The sequence below is a fragment of the Anomaloglossus baeobatrachus genome, chromosome 8 (assembly GCF_048569485.1).
Source record: "Anomaloglossus baeobatrachus isolate aAnoBae1 chromosome 8, aAnoBae1.hap1, whole genome shotgun sequence".
Classification (NCBI taxonomy): domain Eukaryota; kingdom Metazoa; phylum Chordata; class Amphibia; order Anura; family Aromobatidae; genus Anomaloglossus; species Anomaloglossus baeobatrachus.
The window spans coordinates 215,502,305-215,514,977 of record NC_134360.1 but is presented as its reverse complement, the minus strand read 5'-3'; the positions used below and the strand labels follow the sequence as shown (position 1 = coordinate 215,514,977).

Below are 12,673 nucleotides of genomic sequence, written 5' to 3'. Positions count from 1 at the left end.
TGTCGCTTCTTTTGTCTCAGCCTGCTCCTCTTGTGCCAGGAACAAGACGCCCAAACACCTGCCATATGACCGTCTTCTGCCTCTGCCTATACCCTCAGTTCCGTGGCAACACATTGCAATGGACTTTATTACGGACTTGCCCCTGTCCTCCGGACACACAGTCATATGGGTCGTGGTGGATCGGTTCTCCAAAATGGCTCATTTCGTCCCTATGGCTGGACTGCCCTCTGCCCAGGAACTCGCTGACGCCTATATACAACACATCTTCCGCTTGCATGGCTTTCCATCACACATTGTGTCCGACAGAGGAACTCAGTTTACCTCCCGCTTCTGGAGGGCCCTCTGCAAACATCTGGGAGTGACTCTGGACTTTTCTTCAGCCTACCATCCTCAGTCGAACGGCCAAGTGGAACGGGTCAATCAGATCTTGACCTCCTTCTTACGTCACTACGTCAACGCCCATCATGACGACTGGTCCACGCTTCTTCCTTGGGCTGAATTCTCCCATAACCACCACGTCAGTGAGTCCTCCTCCAGCTCTCCCTTCCATGTCGTTTACGGACTTCAGCCTTCCGTCCCATTACCTGTATCCTCTTCCTCGGATGTTCCTGCTGCTGATGCTGTAGCCCGTGACTTTGCCACAATTTGGGACTCTGTCAAGGCGTCCCTTGGACGTGCTTCCCTGCAGATGAAGAGACACACAGACAAGAGGCGTCTGGATCCCCCGTGTTTCTCTCCAGGAGATCTGGTCTGGCTTGCTTCCAAGTACGTCCGATTGAAGCTGCCATCCTACAAGCTGGGACCTCGCTACATCGGGCCGTTTAAAGTCCTCAGCAAGATCAATGAGGTCTCCTACAAGCTGCAGCTCCCGGCCACGATGAGGATACCCAACTCCTTCCACGTCTCCCTGCTCAAGCCGGTTGTCCTTGGTCCGTTCTCCGCTGCTGCCAGTTCGGCTCCTCCTCCTATTGCCGATGACGACATCTATGCGGTAAGGGATATCGTGGCCATGAAAACCGTACGGGGCCGACAGTTCTTCCTGGTGGACTGGGCAGGGTATGGTCCTGAGGATAGGTCCTGGGAACCCCGGAAGAATGTGGGTACTCCTCTGATCCGTGCCTTCCTGTCCCGGTTGCGGGGAGGGGGGCGTGGGAGGGGGGGGTACTGTCACGCTCCCCGGCTTCCCTGCGTCGCTCCCCGGTTCCTCTGTCCGGCGTCCGCCGCCTCCCGGTCTCCAGCCTCCATTGCCTGCGGTTCCCAGGCGTCCTGGTCCCCGCTCCCGGCGCCCGTCGGCTACTCAGCCCCAGCCCGGCTCTCCTGCTTCCTCCTCACCGCTCCCTGCCCTGGCTTCTGGCACCCGGGCCTCGCGCATGCGCATTAGGGCGCGCGCGCGGTCATTGACCCTTTCTTAAAGGGCCAGCGTCCACTGACAGGAAATTGAGCACACAGGTACAGGGTATAAAGGGGGTTAGTGTCCAAGTGGGCGGGGCCTGTTCTTCGTGTTTTCCAAGCTAGGAGTCAGGTCTCCTTGTGTTCCTGTGATATACTCACCTCTCTCTCTTCTAGAGCCGATCCTGCCTCGCCATCCGATCCTGCCGAATCCCGAACCCCGACCGCTGACTATCTGCCATCCTGACAGTCCGTTCCATCTCTGATCCCTGTGGTGACCCGTCCTCTCGCTCCATCGGTTCCGGACTCCGCCTGACAACATCTCGGCTTCCAAACCTGAGCTCCGTCACCCGGACTACCATCAGTGACTCCGTGGTCCCAGGGACTTCTCCATTCTACTCTGGTGCACGGACTGTCCTGCTATCCGTAGTGCTCCAGCTACCGGACCCCTTACCTTCATCAAGGAGTTCGGCCCAGTGGATCCACCTCCTGGGTCTGCCCGTCCACCTGGCCCTAACAACATGTGCAGCTAACAGGCGCTGGGGGATCGGAGATCCACCCCACCTTTTAACTAGTTAAATTGTGCTGTCAAACTCTGACAGCATGATCTAACATGCGTTGGTGGGGATTACGCCATTCCCCGATGCCCTTGGCGGCCCAGTGCAACAATCACGGGGCACCAATGGGTTGTCATGACAGCCAGTGGTCAGCTGACATTCACAGATCATCAGCATTTCTGCTGTTCAGAGGGATGCTGAAGCAACGCTCTGAACAGCAGAAGCGATCAGACAGTGGCAACTTCAGGTCCTCTAAGGACAAATTAAATCAATAAAACAATTAAACTATTTTAAAAATATTTAAACCCCAAAAAAAGTTCAAATCACACCCCTTTTGCCCCATTGAAAATATAACAATAATAAAACATACACATATTTGGTAACTGAGTTCAGAAATGCCCGAGCTATCAAAATATAAAATCAATTAGGCCCCTTTCATTAGTTTTTTGCCATCAATCACAATCCGTTGGCTCGACGGATTCGTTGCAGATTGTCGAATAAACGTCAATCTGTCGCATCGGTTTTTTCAGCCCAACAGTGTTTTTACACCCAATATGAGCATGCTCAGTTAAAAAAAACGGAATCCATCGTCGGATTCCGTCATTTGACGGATTACGACGGATCCTGCACCTATAGGCTTCCATTATACCATACGACGGATCTCTGCCGCTATCCATTTTTTCAACGTAGACAAAAAATGATACTTTGTCCGTTGTCTCCGTCCGACAGACAAACAATTTTTTAAGGATCCGTCAAACAACGGATGAAACGTGAGGCCATCCATTGCAATCCGTCGCTAATACAAGTCTATGAGAAAAATAACGGATCCAGCAGCATCAGTCGCCGGATCTGTTTTTTCAAAATTCAATGGATTTTAACTGATGGCAAAAAAATGATCTTTGAAAGGGGCCTAAGGGGTACTTTACACGTTGTGACATCGCTAGCATCGGCTAGCGATGCCGAGCGCGATTGTACCTGCCCCCGTCGCACATGCGATATGTGGTGATTGCTGCAGTAGCGAACATTATCGATACGGCAGCATCACACGCACATACCTGCTAGGCGACATCGCTGTGATCGCCGAACTATCCCTCCTTCAAGGGGGAGGTGCGTTCGGCGTCACAGCGACGTCACCGCGACGTCACTAATCGGCTGGCCAATAGAAGTGGAGGGGCGGAGATGAGCGGGATATAACATCCCGCCCACCTTCTCCCTTCCGCATTGCCGTCGGGACGCAGGTAAGCTGATGTTTGTCGCTCCTGTGGGTATACACACAGCGATGTGTGGAGCTGCAGGAACGACTAACAACATCATACCTACGGTCGACCCAACATTATGGAAATGACTGACGCTACACAGATCACAGATTTTCTACGCTTTTGCGATCGTTTATCGGCACATCTAGGATTTACACGTTGAGATGTCGTTACCGGCGCCGGATGTGTGCCGACGATATTTCAGAAGCAATGTTGCAACGTGTAAAGCCCCCCTAAGTCTGATCACCTACTGTATCCTCAGCCATCCCCTGTAGACTGGGAGCCCTCGCGGGCAGGATCCTCTCTCCTCTGTACCAGTCTGTACCTTGTTTTGTTTATGAATATTGTACTTGTCCTCATTATGTGTACCCGTTTTAACATGTAAAGTGCCATGGAATAAATGTCGCTATAATAATAAATAATAATAATAATAATAATAATAATTGGTAAAAGGCATATCGAGAAAAAAAAACAAAGGATAGAAATATGGGGTTTTTTTTGGTTGCTGCAAAATTGCAGTAAAATGCAATAACAGACGATCAGCTCATCATATCTAACCAAATATGGTATAATTAAAAATAACAGCTCAAGAAGCAAAAAATAAGCCATCTTGCAGCCCCAGATACCGAAAAATGAGAACGCCACGGGTCTCAAGAAATGGCGACAAAAGTGCAATTCTTTTTTTTGACAAATTTCTGAATTTTTATTCACACTTAGATAAAAGTAAAACTATGCATGTTTGGAATTTACAAACTCGTACTGACCTGAGAAATCATATTGCTGAGTCTGTTTTACCATATCGTGAACATTGTAAATAAAAAAAACAAAAAAAACAATAAAAAACAAACAATCGTGGATTTGAACTTTTTTTTTTTTTGCAATTTCGCCACGCTTGGAAATTTTTCCCCATTTTCCAGTACAATATGTGGCAGAATGAATGGTGTCATTCAAAAGTACAAGTCGTCTCGCAAAAAACAGGCTCCAAACGGCTATATTGGCGGAAAGATAAAAATGTTATAGCTCTTGGAAGAAGGGGAGGAAAAAAATGGAAAATGGCCTGGAGAACTGCCGTGCTCTTGTTTGTTTTGTCTATTTCGCACCCTTCCCATTATGCTCTACACAGGAGAAAAGGGAATATTAAGTATTGATGTTGCTTAGGACAGGTACTGTTAGGTATGTGCTAGGAGGATATACTGTATGTATTTAATGTGGTTGAAGCACTAGAATTGGAAGAGGAGGTTACACCTTTACTTGCTGCTACATGAGAAACTGACTCATTGTCCTCTGAAATTCAGAGAACAGATAATTCATTATCACTTATTGGATGCCAACATCTGTCATTACTAGCGCTTCTCTCCTTAATGATAGTTTAGTCTAACTTTCTGAGAGCTCTACCTTTTTTTTCTTCCCTTTGGCATGTAAGAAACTGTAACTCTGACACTCACCCAGAATAAATGCATGGCACCTTATAAGAACATGCTGCTTCCCAGGTCTTATGTCATTGGAGCCCTGGTCGTCTTCATACTCTTTATAGTGGGATTTTGGTAAGTAATTTTTGTATTTGTTTATGTTAGTTTACCTGTATTTTCTAAAATAAAAAAAAATCCCATCTAATATATGTAGCTGAGTGTGTGTGTGTGTGTGTGTGTGTGTGCGTGTGTGTGTGTCTGCTAAAAGAATTACAATCACAAAATTTTGCTCAGATGCCTCATTTGACTCAGTGAACGTCATAGGGAAAATTTAACCCCATGCTTTACAGTTATTCACCAAAAAACCTTGCTACATTAAAGTGAATGGAGCTAGGAGCTACAGGTCATTAATAGGAGCTGTGATTGGTTGCTATAGGCAATGAAGGATGTTCTTAGTATAAGAAGCTTCTGTGTGAGGTAATATGATGTCGGTAGAGACACAGACAGACACAAAGACAGACAGACAGACACAAAGACAGACAGACAGAGACAGACAGATACAGATAGACACAGACAGAGACAGACAAACAGAGACAGACAGACATAGGCACAGACATAGACAGGAAAAGAGACAGAGACGGACAGGGAATGAGGCAGACAGACAGTGACAGACAGACAGACAGGAAAAGAGACAGAGACAGACAGGGAAAGAGACAGACAGAGAGATATGGAAAGAGAGAGAGAGATAGACAGACAGGGAAAGCAAAAGATAAGCAAAGAGACAGACAAATAAAGAGACAGACAGACAGTGAGAGACAGGGAAAGATACAGACAGGCAGACAGGGAAAGATATAGACACAGACAAAGAGAGAGACAGAGGCAGACAGGAAAAGAGACAGACAGGGAAAGATACAGACAAGGAAAGATGCAAACAAGGAAAGATACAGACAGAAATAGACAGACAGACAGAGACAGACACAGACAGAGACAGAGACAGACAGAAAAAGAAAGAGACAGACACACAGAGAGACAAAGACAGATAGAGAGAAACAGAGAGAGAGACACACACAGAAAGAGAAAGAGAGAGACAGAGAGAGATAGAGAGAGACAGAGAGACAGGCAGAAATAGAGAGAGACAGGCATACAGAGAGACAGAGAGAGAGAGACAGAGACAGAGCGACACAGACAGAGAAATAGAGAGACAGAGAGAGACAGAGAGAAAGACAGAAACAGAGACAGAGAGAGACAGAGACAGAGAGTCAGACAGAAATTGGGAAAAAGGGAGAATGGGAGAGACACAGAGAGACAGTCACTTTCCCGGGCAACACCGGGTACTACAGCTAGTAATGATATAAATATCAATAAAATAGATTATTTATAAAGACTAATTTCATCCATTCTGCTGGATGGAAAAATTGATCTCTTGGAAGATTTTATTTTTTTAAATATTTGTATCTGCATAAAAGAAAAATAACTGTATATTACAGCTTTGCAGTTCTCTTACATGCCTATTGAATGGAAATGGTTATTGTCTGTCTGATTATATTCAACTAACAAAGCTGCAGAAAAAAGAGAAAAGAAGACACTGCTCATGGAAAAGCGAGCACCACCTAGAAAGTGTGATAAAACATGACCTTTATGACAAATCCGACATAAAAACAATTAAAACCATGCACACAAAATATGAAGACAAACCACCCCAAAATACCCGTGGAAATCATTCAGGTGGCCAGTCATATAAAATAGGATGCATGAAAGTGCAGATTAACACTAGAAGTCCCAGAGAGGGGTCATTTAACATTTCTACCATTGAAACCTTATGGAGCTCGAAATTCCTGGGACTTCTAGTGTTAAAGGACGGAGAATAACAGCTCACAACATACAGGAATGCAACCCCAAATATATAGTATATATAAATGTGGTCCCGAAAGGAGGTAAGCCCCGGCAGTAATCACAAAATATGCAAACAAACAGGGAAATGGCTAATGACTCACCCTGCTCCTCACAGGATACACCCTGTTATGTGGGAATCCATATTTTCCTGTCGGAGCTGCCACACTTTATTGTCAAATATATATATATATATATATATATATATATGTATATATATATATATATTCTGATTAACAGCTAGTAATGCATTGTGTTCATATTTTGTGATTACTGCTTGTGGCTTACCTCCTTTCAGGACCATATTTATTTATATATATTATATATATATATATTTATATATTATTTTTGTTGGGGTTGCATTCTTGTTTGTTGTGAAGGTATTGTCTGATTACTTGGATTACCAGCCAAGGTGAAGCTGCCAGCCGTGGTCTGCAGGCTACAGCTGTCTGCAAAAAATAGAGGGGGCCCCATGTTGTTTTTTGGGGGAAAATATTTAATTTGGAGCTTAAAACAATCCTAAACACCCTTAGTGCCACATGAAATGCCCTAAAGGGTGAAAGCTTACAAAATGCAGGGGAGTTGGATATTATATGTCTTTCTTATCTATCTTTCTACCTATCTATCCAGCTATCTATCTTTGTAGGTTTTGACTGTATGTAACACACCATGTTAAAACTGTGTGCTTTCTGTGTGCTGTGTGTTTATTCTCGCACCAATTGACCTCTATTGCTGCGGTACAGAGCCACTCGCAGCATGTTGCGATTTGCCCCGCACACAGAAGAAGATAGAAACACGCTGTGAGACTGTGACCGGGGTTATCTATGACGGCCGGTATGTCTCGCCCCGGTTGTGCTCACTCCATGATAGGAAGTAAATCCACTACAGGGTTAATGCTGTTTCCCTACAGGCTTAAGGAAGGGTTAAATGGAAACAGGAAGGAGGGCAGGTGTGCCGGGTGTGAGGGAGTGATCACATCTCCCTGAGTTCTCTGCCGAAAAGGCACATATGTACTATTGTGGACTTTTTCTTTGGAATAAACCGTGTGCTGTGAACCTTGGTGCCTGGATCCCGTGTCTTCTGCAGCGCAGCCGACGACGCTACCTCACATATGGTGGAGAATCGGCGGGCATGACAGCCGGTGAGGTGTAGCATCCATCCCTGGTGACCCAGCTGCGCATGTCCTGGATTCGAGCGGCTATACTACAGCCCAAACCCGGCGACGCCATGGAGGACATAATAATGCACAGCAGCAACAGGCTAATGCACAGCAGCAACAGACCAATGCACACCTGCTCCAATCCTTGCAAGTGCAGGAAAAAAAATTCCAAGAACAGATGGAGCAGGCCAATGCACGTCAGCAGCAAGCCTTGCAATTGCAGGAAAAAAGGCACCAAGAACAGATGGTTCTCCTGGCCAAGTCGATCCGTGCCGGACCGGCAGCAACAACCCCGGGACCGGGTGACGACGGCAGCGTCCGGAAAGCTGTGAGACAAGCGTTGCAAAAGATGACCCCGGGTGATGATGTGGAAGCGTTCCTGGCGGTGTTTGAACGGGTGGCCGAACGGGAAAAGCTGCCGACCCCGCAGTGGGCTGAGGTATTGTCACCCTATCTGACGGGGGAACCCCAAAAAGCATACCTGGACCTCTGTACCGAGGACGCCATTGACTATGTGACCCTGAAAGCCGAAATACTGGCTCGGTTGGGCGTGAATACCTATGTACGGGCTCAGCGGGTAAATCAGTGGTTCTTTGAGGAAGCCAAACCCGTACGCTCCCAGGCCTATGACTTGTTACATCTTGTAAAAAAGTGGTTGCAGCCTGACACTCTGAGCCCGGCGCAAATGGTGGAAAGGGTAGTAGTGGATCGTTTTGTGCGCACTTTACCCGTCACCATTCAACGGTGGGTCGGACAGGGTGACCCGAGTACCCTGGACCAATTAGTGTCCCTGGTAGAGCGGCATGTGGCTACGCAGGACTTGATACGGGACACTGAGACTTTGCGTACCGCCCGTCGGTCCGGCCCCTCCAAGCCTAGGGCCAAGGACCCACCGCTGACACCGGTGCGGGAGTCCGCTACCGTCCCGTCTGAAGCCGCACCCTCCGTCCCTGAGGTCCGGAAAACTATGTACCCTAAACGACAACTCGTCAAGGGGGTGTCCTTCCCTATTAGATGTTGGCGGTGCCAGCGGGTGGGACATATGGAAGCCCAGTGTCCACTCACCACGGAGCCCATGGATTGTGGGGTTACCCGGCGGGGTTCAATGTATGCTCAGGTGGTGTGTACCGCTGACCTGGTCTACCCAGAGACTGAGCCCCACTTGTGCCAAATTCAGGTGAATGGATGTCCGGTTACAGGCTTGTTGGATTCCGGAAGCTTAGTGACCCTTGTGCGATCAACCCTAAGGGCTAAAGTAAAGGCCACAGGACGTACCGTGGGGGTGGTTTGCATACATGGGGACCGCCGAGACTATCCCACGGGGATAGTCACCATCACAGCACCTTGCGGTCAGGTGCAACATGAGGTGGGACTTATTAATACTCTTCCCTATGATGTGATCCTAGGAAGGGATCTGCCCTATTTTTGGACTTTATGGAAGGGACCTCCTAAGTCCCCTCAGATATTGGTCAGTCCGGGACCTGAGCCCTACAATCCTGAATCCGGGACGCCTGCCGTAGGGGTCCCCATGATAGGGACAGGATGTGAACCTGATAGGTCGCCCCTAGAGGTATTGGCAGGAGAGGCTGAGACGGTCGAGCCCATCCCGGAGTTGGAGGCGTCCCCAGATACGTTTGGGACAGCCCAACTCCAGGACCCTACATTAATACATGCCCGGAGTCGGGTGACAGTAGTTGACGGGGTGGCACAGCTGCCTGGTGCCCAGGTAAGATACCCCCATTTCGCTCTTAAGCAGGATTTACTCTACCGGGTAGATGAAATACGGGGCGTAGGGGTAGAGCAGTTGGTGGTGCCCCAGCCGTATTGCCGGCGGGTCCTCGACTTGGCTCATAAACACCTGATGAGTGGTCACCTAGGGGTCAAGAAAACGCCGGAGCGAATATTGCAAAGGTTCTATTGGCCCGGGGTCTTTGGGGAGGTAAAACGGTTCTGCGAAACCTGCCCGGAGTGTCAGCTTACCGCACCCCTGACCCACTTTCGCAGTCCGTTGGTACCGTTACCCATTATAGAAGTCCCTTTTGAACGGATAGGGATGGATCTGGTGGGGCCCCTCGTAAAGTCTGCTCGAGGGCACCAGCATATCCTAGTGATCGTTGACTATGCCACCCGGTATCCAGAGGCGATACCTCTCAGACATACTGCAGCCAAGCTTATAGCTCGGGAGTTGTTTGCTGTGTTCTGCCGGGTGGGGTTGCCCAAGGAGATCCTTACGGATCAGGGGACCCCATTCATGTCTAAAGTGACCAAAGAGCTATGCCGGCTACTCCAGATCAAGCAGTTGCGTACGTCTGTGTATCATCCTCAGACGGATGGTTTAGTGGAACGATTCAATAAAACCCTGAAAACCATGCTCAAAAGGGTGATTTCCAAAGACGGGAAAGACTGGGATATGATGCTTCCCTATTTGATGTTTGCCATACGAGAGGTGCCACAGGCATCCACGGGGTTTTCGCCTTTTGAATTGTTATACGGGCGACATCCCCGGGGATTGTTGGACCTGGCAAAAGAAACCTGGGAGCAGGAGCCCACCCCCCATAAAAGTGTGATTGAACACATTTTGGGTATGCAGAACCGCATAAGCGCGGTCATGCCAATTGTGAAGGAGCATTTACAGGAGGCTCAGGCCGCGCAAAGCAGCCGCTACAATAGACAAGCCACCGTGCGGACCTTTAATCCCGGGGATCGGGTGTTGGTATTGATTCCCACGGCGGAGAGTAAATTCCTGGCTCAGTGGCAAGGCCCCTACGAGATAAAGGAAAGAGTCGGGGTGGTTAACTATAAAGTATTGCAGCCCGGTAGGCGGAAACCTGAACAAATATACCATGTCAACCTATTAAAACCTTGGCAGGAACGGGAAAGCCTGATGGCTGTTTTTTCCCCACCTCCCTCCTCTTCGGGTCGTTCACATCCGGCTCCAGTGACCTCCGGAGAGGACGAACCGGAAGTAAGGATTGGAGAAGCCCTCACCAAGACACAGAGGCGAGAGGCCAGACGGTTGGTTCAGCAGAACCCCGATGTCTTCTCCGAGCTGCCCGGTAGGACCAGTCTGATACGACATGATATTGTCACCGAGCCCCACCTGAAGGTACGCCTGAAGTCATACCGAGTACCGGAGGCTCGACGACAAGCCATATCGGAGGAAGTAAAGACAATGTTACGCCTGGGGGTCATCGAAAAATCCCGGAGTGAATGGGCTAGTCCGATTGTCCTAATACCAAAACCCGATGGCTCCTTACGGTTCTGCAATGACTTTAGGAGATTGAACGAAATATCCAAGTTTGATCTCTACCCCATGCCCCGGGTGGATGAGCTGATTGATAGGCTGGGACAGGCGCGATATTTTACCACGCTCGACCTGACCAAGGGGTACTGGCAGGTGCCACTAACGGAGTCCGCCAAGGAGAAAACCGCTTTTGTTACGCCGGAGGGTCTCTTCCACTATGTTGTCTTGCCTTTTGGGTTACATGGCGCTCCGGCCACGTTCCAGAGGTTGATGGACTTAGTGCTGGAACCCCACCAGGCGTATGCCTCAGCGTACCTTGATGACATCATTATTTACAGCTCCGATTGGCAGACCCACTTGGAACAGGTACAAGCGGTGGTGGACGCGCTTCGAACAGCCGGATTGACAGCCAATCCCAAGAAATGTGCGTTGGGACTCACGGAAGCCCGCTACTTGGGCTACGTAATAGGCCAAGGAGTGATTAAGCCCCAAGTTAACAAGGTTGAGGCGATCCAGAAGTGGCCTAGACCCCTGACCACGAAGCAGGTTAGGGGCTTCCTGGGTATCGTGGGGTACTACAGGAGGTTTGTAAAAGATTTTGCGGGACTATCAGCCCCCTTGACGGACCTTCTCAAAGGCAAGAAGTCCGTCATGGTGCGCTGGACTCCGCAGGCCGAGGACTCCTTCCGGGCCCTGAAGGGGGTCCTGTGCGGACAGCCCGTTCTTGTAAACCCTGATTTCCGGAAGGAGTTCATAGTACAGACTGACGCCTCGGAGGTCGGCCTGGGGGCAGTGCTGTCTCAGGTGGTTCAGGGGGAGGAACACCCCGTCACCTTCTTAAGTAGGAAGCTCACCCCTCCCGAGCGGAATTATAGCGTAGTGGAGAAGGAGTGCCTGGCGATTAAGTGGGCCTTGGAGTCCCTACGCTATTACCTGCTGGGACGGCAGTTTCGCTTGGTGACGGATCACTCTCCACTGGTCTGGATGAGGTCCGCCAAGGAACGGAATGCCCGGGTTACCCGGTGGTTCCTTTCTCTGCAGAACTTCCGGTTTACGGTTGAACACCGGGCCGGTAGGTTGCAGGGCAACGCCGATGCCTTGTCCCGCGGCCCGTGTTTGATGGCAGGAGTTCAACCCCGCTCGCTTGAACTGAGGGGGGGGTATGTGAGACTGTGACCGGGGTTATCTATAACGGCCGGTATGTCTTGCCCCGGTTGTGCTCACTCCATGATAGGAAGTAAATCCACTACAGGGTTAATGCTGTTTCCCTACAGGCTTAAGGAAGGGTTAAATGGAAACAGGAAGGAGGGCAGGTGTGCCGGGTGTGAGGGAGTGATCACATCTCCCTGAGTTCTCTGCCGGAAAGGCACATATGTACTATTGTGGACTTTTTCTTTGGAATAAACCGTGTGCTGTGAACCTTGGTGCCTGGATCCCGTGTCTTCTGCAGCGCAGCCGACGACGCTACCTCACAACGCGTTGAGACGCGGTCCTCATTTGCTCCAGGCTCCAGCCTATTCCCTGATCCACGGGTAGGCACTTCACTCGCTGTTTCCATGTGTGTATACTTGTCTAAAGTGATTAAGGATAGTGTAGCGGGTTGTGCCAGCAGCAGCAACTAAATTATTATCTGCAGGATATAATCCAGCCATTCGTTATATGTATTTACCTGCAGCTATTGATGGTAGTATAGCTGGTTAATCCAGCAACACTATATAAACTTACTTCTGCAGTTGAATACATATTATCACCTACAGCCATATAGCTGG

The 12,673-nt window shown here is 49.1% G+C and overlaps 1 protein-coding gene across 1 annotated transcript in view; it reads left to right on the top strand.

The window, feature by feature from the left end:
• Positions 1 to 4,563: 4,563 nt before the first annotated feature.
• Positions 4,564 to 12,673, top strand: part of LOC142248835 (histo-blood group ABO system transferase 2-like) — an 82,676-nt gene continuing 74,566 nt past the window's right edge. Inside the window, exon 1 of the mRNA XM_075320164.1 lies at positions 4,564 to 4,746. Within this exon, the coding sequence (XP_075176279.1) occupies positions 4,661 to 4,746 (86 nt within the window). The 5' untranslated portion in view covers positions 4,564 to 4,660. The remainder of the gene's footprint in view (positions 4,747 to 12,673) is intronic.